The following is a 15683-nucleotide window of genomic DNA, read 5'->3' on the forward strand; positions in this document are numbered from 1 at the left end:
GAGCTTGTCCTGGGGGCTTAAAACTGGAAACACTTCCCTGTGTGGTGCTGCCCTGGAGGCTGTGTGGATGGGCAGGAATCCAGACTTCTGTTACAAAATGGGTTTTTCTGTATGAGGAAAAGGATGCTCAAAATCACAATCACCACTTTATTATGTGGCTGCCACACTGCCAGCCCCTGCTTTTCCCATTTTACCCTCCACTCATCCGGGGGTCCACCGGCCTTTTTCATGTTTGAGTTTCAAATGCCAATGTCCACTAAGGCTCCTAATCCCTTTTTTTTTCTTGAGTGTAGAGCTGGGCTTCTTATAATTTGAGCCTTAATTACTGATACTTGTCTCTTAATTGGTGATGGTGATAAACACTAACAGCAGTTGAGCTCGCAGGGTGGGGGGGAAAGAGAACTGATTACAGAGGCTGCCCCAAGGTCATGTGGGGGTGAGGGATTAGGGGCAGAGACATTTGTTGATTTCTCACTCTGTTAACTGGTCCAAGAAATTGAGATAGGCCTGGCGCTGGGCTGCAGCTACTGGAATGAAGTGACCACCAGGGTGGGTGAGTGTGATGGCTCCAGTGAATCGGCTAGCCAGCTGCATACTTTCCTGAGAGGGGATGACGCAGTCAGTGTCTCCAAAAACATGGAGTGACGGCAGAGACAAGGGGCCCTGCAGGACGGATTCTTCGGGTCCAAGGCCTCGGGGGCAGAAACCAGATACCAGGATGATAAACTTTGGCAAGGGGAAGCGGGCATCGCCTGCCTGGCCAAGGGCACACACAAGGGCTGCTAACGCGGCTCCCTGGCTGAAACCAAGGAGCCCGTCAAAAGGCCCCAGTCTCTTCAGTGCCTGTGCCACGGTTCCCAAGGCTTCCTCCAGACCTCTGCATACCGTGGGCTGGCTCAGGGCGTTGAAAACGTCTGCCTCCTGTTCTGAAAACCACCAGCCTCGAGGCTGCTCCTCCGGCGGAAGGCAGGGCTCTACAGTGATAGGAAAGGATGGGGTCAGGGCAAGCAGGTACCTAGGGGATGAGAAATGAAAAAGGGACGGACGGACGTAAGGCTTGGGAATGACCATGTGTGCAAAGAGGTGGCCGAGGGGAGAGAAGAAAATCTGGGAGAAGGGAAGACTGATCAAGGCGGAAGTCTGGGAAGGAAGAACTGAAGGGTTCGGCAGGGGGAAGGAATGAGGCGAGGAAACAGCGTGGGAGTATGCTGAGGGGAGTTATGGAGACGAATCCCGATAGAAGACGCAGGTGCATTTCCGTCTCACCGGAGTCCGGCCCGGCGCCCTCGGAGCCCTCGGCACCCGAGACCAGGTGCGGGCCGCTGAGGCACACGAGCTCGGCGCGGCCCCGCAGCGCCTTCCTCAGCGCTCCAGTCTTCTCGCGGAAGCCCCGCTCGCTCTGCCGGAAGCCGGCCAGGGCCAACACCCGCAGGGGCTGCTGAGCCGCCATCTCGCCGGGCAACGCGCCACGGGCCGGAAGCAGCCGTTCCCCGAGCGGAAGTCGGAAGTACGGGGGGCGGGACCAAATGGCACCACCCCGAAGGCGGGCCTCAGGGCGAGCAGGTGTTCCCATAACAAAAGAGAGGGGGTAGGGCGCAGCTGGAGCAGAGGCGGGTACCTGCGCCCAGGCAGGATCTCACTGAGCCCGCGGCGCTCCCTTTTCGTCTCCGCAATTGCAACCGTCGCAAGCCGCGACTGGAGAGTGGCACGTGGACTCCTCCTGCATCGGAGGTCGCAGACTTTGGTCAGGGTCTCCATTCGGCTACGTCCTCCCCTCCACCCCGCTCCTGTGCATTTCCCGTAGCGGCCGCACCGCGGCGGCCTCGGCCGGCGTCACTAGGGAGGCGGCCAGGGCCAGGCCTGGGCTTTGTGGTCTCTTCCAGCTCCCAGTCCCTGCCTACCTTCTCCAGCTGGGGCCGCCTGGGGGTCTGGGGGGGCCGGTTCCGTCCGTAGTTCACTGTCCATGGCCCCAAGGAGCTGCCAGCATAGAAGTCCATAGGGTAGGGCTGCTGCCAGGAAATGTCCCTCAGGGCCACCACTGCCTAGAGGAGCATAACGGGGCAATAACATTTGCCAACTTTTTCTGCACAGGATTAATGAATTCTGTCTTCACGATGGCCTGTGGAGGTCCTATTATCCTCAGAACACAGAAAAGAAATGTGAGGCTCAGAGAGGTTAGGGTACTCACCCAAGGCCACACAGCTAGGAAATGAGTCAGCTGTAAGAAGTGCTGCCCACCCCACTGCAGATCCCTCCCTTGACAGAACCAGGTGCAAAGCCCACTCTCTCTTGGGTATTTTTAAAACATAGGGTTACCTCATAGGGTGTCAGCAGCGGCTTGGGGAAGGCTGTGCCCCAGTCAATGGAAAGGCGTGGACATGCTATCTGCACCCACCTAGGAAGGGAAGTCAAGTCAAACCCAAGGGTGGCGGGGAGAGGGTACCCTCCTTCTGGGCAGCATGCTAAAATACATGACTGTATCCCCAACACACCCAATGAATGCTTACTATTACTTCCAAAGTAAACACAATCACCTACTATTTAGAGTAACACTATAGTGCTGTTTGTTTTCTCTTGTTTCCTCCAGGAGAGCTCTCTGTTAGCTCTCTGAGGGCGGGGCCTGGGCAGCTCATCTGTGATCATATCCCCAGAATCAAATTTAATTTAGTTCTGATACACTGCAGGTGCCAAACACCACTCAAACTCATCTCACACAGAGTGACTGTGATGATGCAGCTACTGGTGAGCCCCCAAGCCAAACTGTGTGTGACTCACAGCCAAAGGTAGCCCCTGCTGGATGAAATCTCTGTATACATTAAAATTTCATGGACGCAATTCCTAACAACTCCAGCCTTCATTATGTGCTGGGCAGGACTCAGATCTAAGCTTCCTTAGCCGGAGTCATGGCTAGGGAGGTAAGGTGAGAAAACTTACACATCCACTTGAGGAAGTAGGCTAAGCTTGCTGGGGAAGATCTCAGACAGCAGCAGCCTCACAAAGGTAAGTCCCAAGGCTTGGAGACGAGATTCCAGGTGCTGTTGGAAGAGGGAGGCCAAGCTCAGAACACCACGATCAAGCCAAGTCTAAATCCTTTAATGTACTGATTTTTCCAGCTGGATTTCTAGTCAGTTCCATCCTCCAGAGGCCTTCCCAAGCCCTCTGACCTCCAGAATCTTGGGGCTGCCCTGGCGGCCCAAAGTGCCCAGGATAAGGCCCCAGGATTTGGCTGAGCGGGCTGTGGCTATGGCTTCTTGGCGGTTGGCCTGCATGCGCTGGTGGTCATAGTGTTCTCTGGACAGGACTTTGCTGTATGGGTCATATCTGGAAAAGAAGCTATAAGGGTTACGGTGACAGCCATTCACAGTACCTTTTGTACACACAGCTCCCTGACCCAGCCCCTTGGTCTCCTGAAACTGTAGGTTCCATGCAGGTAATTAGGAACAGAGGCAAGAGCAGAGATTATCATGGGAAAGTTCAGTCCTACAGATGGAGCAGGCAAAAGTAGGATGGCGATCTAGGATCTCAGTGTGAATCCCAGGGGGTGGGTGGGTCCCATGCAGCAGTAGCCCTGGGTCAGGCCAGCAGATTCAGGAAGTTTCGGCCAACTGAGGGCTTCAGTGGCAGGGAAATCCCACCCCCTCCCTAGCTGGCCACCCCACCTTAGTCCATACCGGTAAGCAGGGACACTGGGGTTGGCAATCATGACAGACTCCAGATGGAAGCGGCCATCTCCAAGATATCTGCAGTGTGGAGAAAGGGGATGGTGAGTATGGGATGGGGTGGAGCAGTAGAAAAGGCAGGCAGTGGCTTGCAGGTCCAGATTGAGTTCTTCGCTGAATGTGCTCTGTGTGTGTGTGTGTGTGTCTGTACACTAGCCACTAGCCTAAGTCATCATTTTGCCTCCTGAGGCCTTGGTTTCCTCAAATGCAAAAATAAGGAGTGTGACTGGATGAGTATAAGGCCCTTCTAGTTATGTAATACAGAACTTAGGAACCGCTCCTCACCCCAACCTTCTGAGGGAAGAGTAGCAGGGCAGCCTAGGGCCATGAAAAGGCTGCTTAGGGCTCTAGAGATCCTAACTTAGAGGTGGCGGGACAGGTTCTCCCTCACCTAGCTCAACACAGACATGGCAAGTAGGTAGGGTTCAAGGTATCATCGATGCTGTAAATGAGGTTTTGGGTTATACACTGGCTCCCTCTGTCCGAACTAGCTCTCAGGCCTTGTTACTGAGTTGTAACAACTACTTTTACTGGATTTGTGCCTTCTGTGCACAAGGCCTGGGCTAAGCACTTGCCATGTAGGACTTCTCTCAGTCTTATCAAACAACCATCCAAGCCACCTATAGTATCCCCATTTTACAACAGATACAATTGATGTTCAGTAACGTTAAGAAACTTGCCCGTAGTCACAGAACTATTAAGCAGTGTATCTGGGGGATCCCTGGGTGGCGCAGCGGTTTGGCGCCTGCCTTTGGCCCAGGGCGTGATCCTGGAGACCCGGGATCGAATCCCACATCGGGCTTCCGGTGCATGGAGCCTGCTTCTCCCTCTGCCTATGTCTCTGCCTCTCTCTCTTTCTCTCTCTGTGACTATCATAAATAAATAAAAATTAAAAAAAAAAAAAAAAAAAAAAAAAGCAGTGTATCTGGGACTCCACTCTAGGCTTAACCACCAGGCTTTTTCAAGCCTATCCCTAAAAGAAGCTCCTCAGGCCATGGAGAAGACAGAGCATAGAGGTCAATCTGCCATGGCAGCTCCTTTTTTCTTGGAGACCACACTGAATTGTGATGACTGGCCAACACTCAGGGTATCTCTCCCTCCAATATATACCTCGAAGCCCCCAAGGGTAGGCACCTAGGAGTTCAGCATTATGCAGGTGCAGGCACAGAGTTCTGCCCTTGGGGAGCAGGGCTTCCAAGTCTGGTCTGGGGTAGGCCCTGATGTGAGCCTGTCTAAGGGCAGGGCTGTCCTCTGTGGGAGCAGCAAGGCCTGTGGGGCCAGCATCTACAGCCCCAAAGGTGGCGATGAGTCAGGGAGGAGTGCCCCTCCCTCTTTTTCTGCCATTAGCTAGCAATGGGGCTCCCCTCCCTAGTCCCAGCTGGAGGAGCTGTCGGCTCTGAGGCTGGCTGCATTCACACAACATTAAGCATTTCCATTACCTAAAATAATTAGGCGGCAGGAGACATGCTGCTCCTGCTTGTTAGCTGTCCGGATGCTAAATTAATGGAGCTGCAGCCTGAACGTGCCCATCCATCTTCTCCAATTATATTCCCACCATTTCTAGCCCACCCTCAACACCACCACCCCAACCCCATGAGGCCCTCTGATTCGTGCCCCACCCTGGGCATAGCCTCCTAGATGGTGGACAGAGCACCTGAGAGGGAGACAGGAAAGCTGAAACCCTATCTGGTCCCCATTTTGCAGAGTGACCTTGAGCCAACAGTTGAAAAGCTTTAGACTCAGTTTCCTTTCCTACACAGTGATTGTCAGGCTCCCTTCTAGGGTACATTTCTTATGTCTCTACAACTGGCCCTCCGTTTTTCACTTACACAACAGCTTCCACCTCTTTGGGCAGATGGGGGGCCGTGCAGCCCAGAATCTCCCCAGGAGACAAGGGCTTGCACTGCGGGACACTCACACGGTACTCAGCTTTTAGCTCCTGGGCAGCTGCCTGTAAGGATGATGAGGGGAAGGGAAAAAAGTGAGTGAGGAGGGAGAGCCAGGGCCAGAGGACCAGCCTGGAGCACCTACCATGGGGCACAGGAGCAGACTGGAGGCTGGCTGCCATCTGTCCACTTACCTGCAAGGTCGACACAAACTGAATGGTGCTGACCAGGGCAAGGGAGCTGGCTGGAGGAATGGTGAGGCGGAGAGAGTCCAGGAGGTGGGCAGTATCTATCCGGATGTCCACAAAGACATACAGCACCCGGAAGTCTTGGGCTGAGGTATCCATGGGAACTGAGAGGAGGCAAGAGTTCAGGAGACTATTTTGGAAGGCCACAAGGACAGGGGGCCTGCCTGGGCCAAGGTCTCCGAGCAGCCAGGACAATGGCTTCTGCCTACGGATAGAAGGAGTGGGTAGGAGGCGGGGGGCAGTCACAGGTCCGTCAGAAGCTCCTTCTCTATCACTCGGCCAGGGGCCCAGCCTGCTCTGCCACCAACAGCCTTTCAAACACCCACATCTGGGACAGCAACACTGTTTCCAAGGCAACCAAATCCAAAGGAAAGATCCACCTGCAGAGCAGGAAGGCCAAGGCCATCCCAGAAACTGGGAGGGACCGCCTGCCTGCAAGCAGAACAAGAAGGCACTGTGATGGGGGATTAGCGTGTAGTCCTGCCTCTCTGCCCCCCTGCCAGAATCCTGGCCCACCATACCCAGGCAGCTGTGGCCATAGTGCACCAGGAAGTCCGCTCCGAGGGCCCTTGCAGTAAAGTCATCCACACAGCAAGCCCCATACGTCACATCACCCATCACCATTGCTTCAGCCTCTGTGAACCTGTGGGGGGGTGGAGCAGCAGAGGGGGGTGGGGAATGAGACAGTGACACAGGGGTGAGGTGGGAGAGAGACCTACCCCTGTGGGGCTATCTCAGGGCCCAACTCCTTTCTCCCTACCCCCTACAATCACTTGGGCTGGCAGCTGCCACTTCTGCCAAAAAAGAGTAGGAGGGGCCAAGCTGCCACATCCTCCAGTCCTGGCAGCAGCTCCTGGATCTGTAGCTGTACGCGGATGGTCTCTGTAGCACGCTGCTCTGTCCAAGCTCAGACTGCAAGAAGGACCCCCCACCCCTCAGCCTGGCATACATAGGTCAAATACTGATGCCCTGACTCATCCCACCCGGCGCAGTAAGCATGTACGCACATGTGAAGGCACCCACTCCCATGCCCAGACACTATGGTGTGTGTGGGTATGCATGTATGGATACACACAGCCTCCCTGTCAACCAGACCCCTTGCTATCTCCCCACCCTGAGTTAGGCCCTCTGTGCCCAGGATGGGGGGGACCCATGAACAGCTCCCCCACAGCACATGGCACCACCCACATACCTCATGCGTCAGAAAGAGTGGGCTCTGGCCAACACATTGCCATAGGATCTGCTGCCAGGCCTGAATCACTGGGGGACAGGGGTGGGTGGGGAAGACCCCGCACTCCCCAAACTCACCATGGGAATGGAGCTGGAGGACCAGTTCCTCCTTGAGGGACCCACCCCTGGAGCATGGAGCCTGGCTTAGTGACTGGGGTCTCCCCACTTCTCTGCGGGTGGTGTGGTGGTACAAGCAAAACTGCTGTCAATCAGCAACCCCCTGCCTTCCCCAAATCAGTCTGTGCACAGAAGCAGATTATTCCACTCCTTAAAATGCAGCCCAGGCGTCTGAGTCAGCCAGAGCACTTAATTTTTTATAGATTAAAATGTATGCAAATTGCCCCGAGCCCCAGAGAGCATCCCCAAGGGCCAAGAGGGTGGGAGCTGGGCAGGGAGTCTGTGGCAATGGATGCGGGGGGTGGGGGCGCAGCAGCAGGAAAGTGGGAGGTTCCCATCACGAGCTGACCTCCCCTTTCCCCAACCCCCTTCCCTGTTTCTATGCTGGTTCCAGATGGCTGAGCACTCCCCACCCCCCACTCCCAAGGATGGCTCATGGTAATGAAGAAACTTAGACAGAGAGGGGAGGGGAACTGAATACTATCTCCTAGACACTTCTCCCCCACCAAACCCCTCCTTGCCATACTCCCCCAAATAGGACAGAGAAAAGAGTTCCCCTTGGCTAGACCTGATGCTGACAACTCAGCTCACTCCAGGTCAGCTCCCAGGATTCCTCCTCAGGCCCCACTACCTGCTCTAGGGCCAGCTTTGAAGATAACTGGAATCGACTCATTCCACCCCTCCTTAATATTTTAGGGAAGGAGAGATTTATATGGATAAGCCAAGCCAGACAGGCTGGGATCTCAGCAGGCTGAGTGTAGTCTTGGCTTTTTCCCTTTGTGTGTGTATGGTTGTGGGAAGGGGCTGAGTAAGGCCGAGGTCCAGAAGGAAAAAATGTTGACAGGCAGAGCTCTAAGGGGCATAGGGAAGGTCTTGGTTTAGCTGCTTCTCCAGTGCCCAAATCTCACCTTTCCAAAATATCCACGATGGTGCAGGCAAAAAGGAGAAGGCCTTCAGGCATTTGCAAGGCCACTGAAAGAGAGTAGAGACATGAGAGCAGAGGGCTGGGAAAATGCTGGGATGAGGATACTGCCCCTGACTGAGCCAGGCAACCTTTCCACCCTACCCCATCTCAAAGTTTGGGGGGGCTCACCCTTTTTGGCCTGGGCCTGTTGAATCCTCCAGATGGTCTTGGGAATCTCAAAGTTATAGTTGGAAGGCAGGACTTGAATGGCTGCCTGCAGCTGGGGGTTGTTCAGGATCTCGGGGGGAATCTGATTGGCTAAGCGGCCCCGAGGGGTTCGACCTAAGACAATGCAAGGCCTGAGTTAGCACCTGGCCTAAAACAGAACCAGACCCAGTTAAGCATATAACACCACCCAAGTTTCAGGCCCAGATCTCAGATGCCAAGGGGGTTGGCCCAGCTGTCTTCCCCACTGAGTTCATTCTGAAACTGGAAAGACAACCCATTAAGCCAGGAGGAGGTCTGCATAATTCGTTTCCCTGTTGCAAGATTACTGGGCATCAAAGCCTTGAGCCCATGAGTAGGGTACAGTTCACCCCTTACCTTCGGAGAACAGAGGTGATACCAGGAGACTGAACTGAGGGGCAAATGGGAAAAAACCCAAACAACTGCTCCTTGATCAAGAACTCTGAGTAGGGATGCCTAGGTGGCTCAGTGGTTGAGAGTCTGCCTTTGGCTCAGGTCATGGATCCCAGGGTTCTGAGATGGAGCCTGCGTCTGCTTATGTCTCTGCCTCTCTCTGTGTGTCTCTCATGAATAAATAAATGAGTCTTAAAAAAAAAAGGGTGGGGGGGCAGCCCCGGTGGCTCAGTGGTTTAGCGTCGCCTACAGCTCAGGGCGTGATCCTGGGGACCTGGGATCGAGTCCCACGTCGGGCTCCCTGCATGGAGCCTGCTTCTCCCTCTGCCTGTGTCTCTGCCTCTCTCTGTCTCTCTCTCCTCTCTGTGTATTCTCATGAATAAATAAATAAAATCTTAAAAAAAAAAAACTCCGAGGAAAACCCAAAAGCCCGGCAGCTTGGGAAAATGCACCCCAGGCCCTAAGAACACCTTGAAGTTCTGAGGTCCTAGATATGAGATCTATAAGCAAATTGTTCTAAGTACTAGAATTTAAGAGACTGCCCTCTTTACTCAAGTCCCACTGACTGTGTCTACACTGGTGAATTCCTACACTCTTCCCTCTCATTTAAAAGGGAAATAAACACCAAACATTTGACTGAGTTAACAAGTTCCTTGGTCTCATTGTTCCACCCCAGAAAAGATGGAAAGAACACACTCTAGTTAGGACTGTGGGCAAACTGGTGAGGACAGATAAGTGCTCTTGCCCTTTAGGGCCTAGCAGTTAGTGGGGGTGGGGGGGGGCAAATGAGGGTATACAAACTGCAACCCCCTGGTTAAAGGACAAAACACTGTAGCCCATCAGCAAAATTCAGCCCCCCCTTTTTTTTCAAGATTTATTTATTTACTTACTTATGATAGACATAGAGAGAGAGAGAGAGAGAGAGAGAGAGAGGCAGAGACACAGGAGGAGGGAGAAGCAGGCTCCACGCCGGGAGCCAGACGTGGGACTCGATCCCCGGACTCCAGGATCGCGCCCTGGGCCAAAGGCAGGCGTTAAACCGCTGAGCCACCCAGGGATCCCCCCCCCCCTCCTTTTAAAGATTTATTTACTCATGAAAGACACAGAGGCAGAGACAGGCGGAGGGAGAAGCAGGCTCCTCACAGGCAGCCGGGTGCAGACCGATCCCAGGGCCCCAGGATCACGTCCTGTGCCAAAGGCGGACTCTAACAGCTGAGCCACCCAGGCGTCCCAAGCTCAGCCCTTAATTCACATCCTATTCCCCACAATTCAACTTAGCTCAACCCCTGTTATCTCTTTAGGAACCAGATAGGTTGGGAATGTGATAAGGAAACTAATTTATCGAACAAATATTTATTGAACCTGTACTCTGTGCCAGAGCTTGTGCTAGGGCCCTTTACTACTGTGGGAGGGACCCTCCCAGACATGACCCTTCACCCTCTGCCTGTGGGTGGATGGTAGTAGTGACCATGATGCAGTGGAGAATTAACATGGCAGGCTGGCATCCCGAGACCGTATTTGAATGTGACCACTGCCATCGTTCTTGTTCAGTTGTTTCAAATGCCTTGGAACAACCAGCCCAGAATCCTGGGTCCCTCACAGAAGTTCCTCTGACTGGGCAAGTCCCTCGTGGTCGTTGGGGTGCGGGAGCTGCTGGTCTTAGTAGCTCAATTTGTCCCCAGACTAAGTAGGCGCCTCCTCCTTCATCACGTGTCTGTGACCGTCTGTTTACATCGATATTCTCCGGTAGACGGAGACCCTGAGGGCAGGGCTGTCGTGCAGTCCCTGACCTGGCGTTAAGGGAGTGCTCGGTGAGAGCCTGGTGAATGAGGCCACCTGCCTCGTTCCTGAGGGCGCTCCCTGGGGGCCCACTTGTGGACAGGCCGCTGCAACGCGCCCGGCTCTTTCCTTCCCCATCGGGTCCGCCTCATCCGTGAGTCCTCCTGCGCCAGCCAACGGAGGCTTGAGGACTACAAGCTCCGAGGAAGGGCTGCTCCCGACCGCGCCCTAGGGCTGCAGAAGGAAGACTGGTCACTCTGGGCTTCAGCGAAAGCCTCGGGAGCAAGTGACCGCGGGGCCTTCCGGGTCTGGCGGAGAAAGGCCGCCGCCGCCGTCAGAGGGGGGTGGTTCTGTCCCTGACTTGGGGGCCCTAACTCGCGGTGCGAGGTCCCGAGGCCGAAGCGCCGTAGCACCCACCTCGACTGGTGCCGTTCCGGCTGCCCGGCTCCGCTGCCGCCGACGCCGCCAGCGCCGCCATCATAGGCCTGACCACGTGGAGACCAAAAAGGCAGCGCTAGCGGAACGCCGAGAGCTCAGACATTGCGATCGACCGCCGGTCGCTAGCGAGGGGCGGGGACTTGCTGGGCGGGGACCAGGAAGGCGCCGGTGGGGCGGGGCTACCGCGGCTCCTCCCCCCGAGCCGGGAAGACCGGGCTCTCCCAGCCCCTAGCAGCCCAGTACCTTGGCAGAGGCGCTCTCCGGCCTCCCGGCGTCTCCTCCGCCCCGTCTGCCCGCCGCGTCACGCCCAGATCATGCTCCCCTAGTTTCTGGCTCCCAGCCCGAGTTCTGTGGGCCAAGTCTTGTGAATGGGGACGTCCCCAGGTATCCCTTCCGCTCCTCTCCCAGTCTCCCCTCCTGGTAAGCAGTGGAGGCCGTGTAGGTAGGGCCCTACCTACCTACATTCCATACCTCTGAGGACCCGGCTGCCTCAGCGAGACAGAACTCGGCTCCCCTCAGCCCAGCTCCAGGCTGAGTCCTGGGGTAGATTTTCGAAGCTCCAGAGCCCTCTACCTTGAGAATCAACAGTGCTGATGCCAAAGGTTCCCCGGTGAAAAACTGCTACCAAGGGAAGGCCCCAAGCCTGAGGGTGCTTTCCTGGGGTGGGGGTGGGGTGGAGTGGGCAGTCCAAGGATCCCAATCACCTAGGCTCCCCCTCAGGCCTAGATAGCCTTTCTCTTGATCAGGCCCTGGCTCCTGGTATCCCAAAGAGAAGGCATAACAGCCAGCGAGACAGCCTTGACCTTTTAAGAGCAGCATACCTGAAGGACTGGCCCTTAGCAAGGTAGGTCTGCCCCAGACAGCAATGGTCCCCCAGGGCTGTTTGCCCATCTAACCCTCTGGCACAATCTTCCTCTCTCTGTGGTGGTGATGTGAGCACAGCTGGCCCTTTAAGGTAGCTCTGTGGCCTGGGGCTCCCCTGGAGGCCCTCCTTGCTTGGAAACTCCTAATTAAGGTGCACAGAGAAGTGAAAAACAAGCAGCTGGGGACAGGCCTGCCTGGGAGGCTGCCCAGAGAGGAGGAATGTATGGGCTGGCTGAGAGTGAGCAGCCAAGGGGAGGATCAGAAGGGGTCAGTGCTCTGCCCCTCAGGCCACTGACCCATACTCTTAGGACAGTCATGGCTTTGGATGGGACTGTGGCCAATATGGGTTCCAAGAACACCCCTCTTACCTTGATAAGAGCCCAGCCTGGACTTCTCATTTCTGGCAGGTTCCGTGGACCCCTGGGGTGCAAGATCCCCGTTCCAGGGATCCCCTAGTCCAGCCCTTCCCCCTTTGGGACACTAAAGCCCAGCCTATGGACAGTTATAACTCTGACTATGGCTGTGACTTGCGGGAGAGGGAGACTGACTTCAGCAGAGTAGTGGCTTCTCCCTAGCAGGCACAACCCCTTAGGGCCTTTCCCTAGGCAGAGGTGGGGCCTGTTGATGATTGAAGGCCTTCATCCTCTTATAGCATTGCCCTGCAGCCTCTTGTGCTGAATGCGCTGCCCTGGCACCCATGGGAAACCAGGTGATGTCTAGGGGAACTAGACATCAAGAGCAGATGTGAGCAGGTCCCCCAAGTTATGCAGTGAAGGACTTCGGGGGCTGCCATTCAACTTGGGCCAAGAACACCTCCATCTGTTTGTGGGGGGTCTCCCTGCCTGAGTTACTCAGCAGTCTGAGTAATTACTGCCTGACAAGAAGGCGGGCACAGTGCACCCCCACATTATACCACAACACCCGCCTATAGTCACCCCCACCCTCTGGCTGGACTCCAAAGCAGCACCCAGCCCTCCTAAAGCCTGAAATAACTCTGCTTCTCACACTCACGCTCAGCCCCGGCCAACTTTAAGATGCTGGAGTTTGTGGGGCTGGGGGTTCATGGGGTGGTAGCTCAGGGAGTTGGAAGTAGGATTAGCATACCCTGATTCAGGCCTACAGTTTGGCACTGATCTGCTTTGTGACATCGAGCAAGTTTTTCAGCTTCCCTGGGCCTCAGTTCACTCTTGGAAAGCCTCTGCAGTGCCATCAAGACTAGCTTTAATGTCTGCCTGGCAGCCTTCAGGCAGGGTGTGGGGCCAGTCCAGACCTGCAGCTGGTCCCAGCTAAGAGAAAGAATGCCTCACCTTCAGTTCCATCCCGAGATGGACCAATTTTGATGATCTTCAGAACAAGGTTACTTTTTCTCCTTCAAGCATTTGCACCTTCTCTCCTCCCTGGAATGCCCCTTTTCCTTCTCAGACTGATGAACTCGGCCCTCAAGACCCAACCTAAATGGCTTCTCTTTGGTGAAGGCTTCCTATGATTGTCCTTCACCCCCTTACAGAGCTGGCCAAGTTCCCTTTGACACTTTGTATCTCCTGTCACATTCTAAGATGGCTTGTGGGTCTTTTTCCCCAACTATGCCCTAAGTGTCTCTAGTCACATGCCTATGTAGTTAGCCGAAACCCAGAGAATCAGTGTCATTGAATGCATGTATGAGTGAAGGAATGAGATTGGTCTTCTTCTGAACCTTCCTATCATACCAAGTTTTTCTCCAGGGAATTGCAACTCATTGTTGCCCTCCAATTAGCTCTCTTAATGTCACCTGCAGTGCTCCCTGACCCCCTCGTGTCAGCTCTGTACTGTACCCTGCTTGCTTTTCTTCCATGCACTGTCTCATCTGGACTTTTATCATTTGGTCCGTATTAACTGTAAACTCCAGAATGGCAGGCTGAATCCTGAGGAATAGTAACGCTGTACACAATTGACCCTCAATAAATGTGTGTTGAACGAGTGACTTGGCCCACTGTTTTTCCTTTCCCAGGACCCCTCTTATCCCAGGCCAGTAGGGGGTGCCCCCTCCACCCAGGATCTCGCCTGCCTGAACCTTCTATTTTCAGCCCAACTAGCCCCCTGCGGGACCACTTTCCAGACGATGCCTCTTCCATTTTCCAGGAAGCCCCAGCTGGGGTCTGTGTAGACTGAAGGGGATCAGAGACCCCGCCGCCCCAGGCGGGGATAGCCCACCTTAAGCCCCACATTGATCCTTCTCTTTCTCTAGGATTTGCAACTGGGCCTTCCTGAATGCTTGCTGCAAGGACTAGACCAGCCTGGGTGCGCGCCACACCTCCCCCCCACCCCCAAAGGAGCAGTATCCTGGGACGCGGGCTGCGAGGCTGCTGGGTTTGCCGGAGCTGTCCTTGGCAGGGAGGAGCCGTCGAGCCTCCGAGAAGGAAGCAGAGCCGGCTAGAGAGGATATGGGCAGGGGTGCAGACTTGTGATCGGGGTCTCTGGGCGGCAGTCCTCTGGTCCCAGCCCTTGGGCAGAGCTCACGCTTCCAGCTGCCTCTCTCTGACCTCCAGCCGCGAAGGGCGAGCGGGCGGGGGTTGGGCTGCGGGTGCGAGCTCCAGGAAGCCCGCGGGGCCCGGGAGGGGCTTTCGAGTGGCCCGACGGCCGCCCGGGGTTGGGGCAGGTACTTGGACCGAAGCGGGCCGAGGATCGTCCCCGGGGGCGGGCGAAGCGAAAACACCTTGGGAGGCGGCGCCGCGCGGCTGAGCGCCGCTGCCCTGGGAATAGGACGGCGCTCGACACCGCGAGCTGAGAGCACTTTCATAAATTTTGTATGGGAGGCGCTCCGTGAGCGGGGGCGGGGAGCGGAGCGAGAGGGAGGGAGCTAGCGAGCCAGCGAGGGAGGGAGGAGGAAAGGTGGGGGAAGCCGGGGGGTTGGGGGAGGAAGGGAGGCGCCCCGCTCCGCGGATCGCTGGGTCCTGCAAACGCGCGCCGGGCGCTTTCCCCGGAGCTCGGCGGTGCGTGCGAGCGCCCTTTTGCAGCAGCCGCGGCAGCGGCGGCCCGAGGGGGCGGAGAGGAGGGGGCCGCTGCCCGGCGGCCGGGTGGCCGGGGGGCGGCGTCCCCCCTCAAAACCGCCTGCAAAGAGCTCGGGGCTGCAGAAGCAGGCCGCCGGCTCCGCGGAGCAAGCGGATTGTCCCGGGGCTGAGCGAGCGCGCCCGGCTGCCAGGCAGCTCCGCGGTTGCTAGTGGGCGCCGGTGCCCTGGGCGCAGGGCTGGGGCTCACCATGCCCCTGAGGGGCCAGGCTGCCGGGCACAAGCGGATCCCCGGCTTGCCCCCGCCTCGACGCGCTCGGATTAGCTGCAGCCGGCGCCCAAGGATTTGAATCCCGACTCCGGGAGGGAGCGCGCCTAGGCCGACCTCGGAGTGGCGGCCCCGCGGCCAACATGCTTCGCAAAGGTGAGTTGGAGCCGAAGGGGCAAGTTGGAGTTGAGTGCGCACGCGGCAGAGCCTCGAGCCTCGGAGCCACCCGAGAGATCCTGGCGCCGGAGCTCCTGGCCGGGGAAGCAGCCGCGGGCGGGCGGGCTGCCGGGCTTTGCGGGGACACACCTGCGGAGGGTTTGCTGCTGGAGCTCGGCCCCTGTCGGTGGCCGGTTGCGAGACACGGGATTTGCACCATGGATCGAACGGCCAGGCCTAGGGATCTGGCTCGGCGAGGTCATTTCGAGACCACTGTGAGCTACCCATGATGGCAGGGGAGCCGGCCTTTTGGGACCTTTGCTTTGCCATTACAAAGTTTTGCAATTGCCGGCTCCATCTCCTGCGCGGGCACATGCTGCCAGTTCTGCCGCTTTGGCGGGGCCGGGTGCAGCCCGCGCTCCAGGGCGGCCAGCGGTCAGTCGCCGCGCGG

The 15683-nt window shown here is 56.5% G+C and overlaps 3 protein-coding genes across 4 annotated transcripts in view; 1 reads left to right on the forward strand and 2 right to left on the reverse strand.

Annotated features, from left to right (window-relative positions):
• Positions 1–133: 133 nt before the first annotated feature.
• On the reverse strand, positions 134–1581 carry OVCA2 (OVCA2 serine hydrolase domain containing). The gene is made up of 2 exons (XM_072779062.1): positions 1267–1581; positions 134–974 (listed from the first exon to the last, which is right to left on the reverse strand). The coding sequence occupies exons 1-2, from the start codon at positions 1571–1573 to the stop codon at positions 472–474; spliced, it is 810 nt and encodes a 269-aa protein (XP_072635163.1). The 5' UTR covers positions 1574–1581; the 3' UTR covers positions 134–471.
• On the reverse strand, positions 836–11098 carry DPH1 (diphthamide biosynthesis 1). 2 transcript variants are annotated; one of them, XM_072779050.1, is made up of 13 exons: positions 10940–11098; positions 8294–8446; positions 8109–8172; positions 6375–6496; positions 5800–5957; positions 5549–5670; positions 3672–3740; positions 3165–3321; positions 2935–3035; positions 2317–2395; positions 1902–2042; positions 1619–1720; positions 836–974 (listed from the first exon to the last, which is right to left on the reverse strand). In XM_072779050.1, exons 1-12 carry the CDS (start codon positions 11001–11003, stop codon positions 1637–1639), a joined length of 1314 nt encoding a protein of 437 aa, XP_072635151.1. In that variant the 5' UTR covers positions 11004–11098; the 3' UTR covers positions 836–974; positions 1619–1636. The 2 variants fall into 2 exon arrangements, with proteins under 2 accessions (XP_072635151.1, XP_072635150.1); XM_072779049.1 differs by lacking the exon at positions 10940–11098 and adding an exon at positions 10584–10788.
• A 3675-nt stretch (positions 11099–14773) lies between these two features.
• The window catches only part of RTN4RL1 (reticulon 4 receptor like 1), a 72353-nt gene continuing 71443 nt past the window's right edge, over positions 14774–15683 (forward strand). Inside the window, exon 1 of the mRNA XM_072779047.1 lies at positions 14774–15232. Coding sequence (XP_072635148.1) covers positions 15220–15232 — 13 coding nt within the window. The 5' untranslated portion in view covers positions 14774–15219. The remainder of the gene's footprint in view (positions 15233–15683) is intronic.

This window comes from Canis lupus, chromosome 16, assembly GCF_048164855.1.
Source record: "Canis lupus baileyi chromosome 16, mCanLup2.hap1, whole genome shotgun sequence".
Taxonomy (NCBI): domain Eukaryota; kingdom Metazoa; phylum Chordata; class Mammalia; order Carnivora; family Canidae; genus Canis; species Canis lupus.

Coding starts and splice junctions, on each gene's coding strand:
- DPH1 (XM_072779049.1), bottom strand. CDS start 10,674: ATGAGGCGGACCCGATGGGGAAGGAAAGAGCCGGGCGCGTTGCAGCGG. Junction 8,173..8,293: donor ACAGGCCCAGGCCAAAAAGG/GTGAGCCCCCCC, acceptor ACTCTCTTTCAG/TGGCCTTGCAAATGCCTGAA. Junction 6,497..8,108: donor ATCGTGGATATTTTGGAAAG/GTGAGATTTGGG, acceptor ACCCCCCCACAG/GTTCACAGAGGCTGAAGCAA.
- OVCA2 (XM_072779062.1), bottom strand. CDS start 1,573: ATGGGAACACCTGCTCGCCCTGAGGCCCGCCTTCGGGGTGGTGCCATT. Junction 975..1,266: donor GGGCGCCGGGCCGGACTCCG/GTGAGACGGAAA, acceptor CTATCACTGTAG/AGCCCTGCCTTCCGCCGGAG.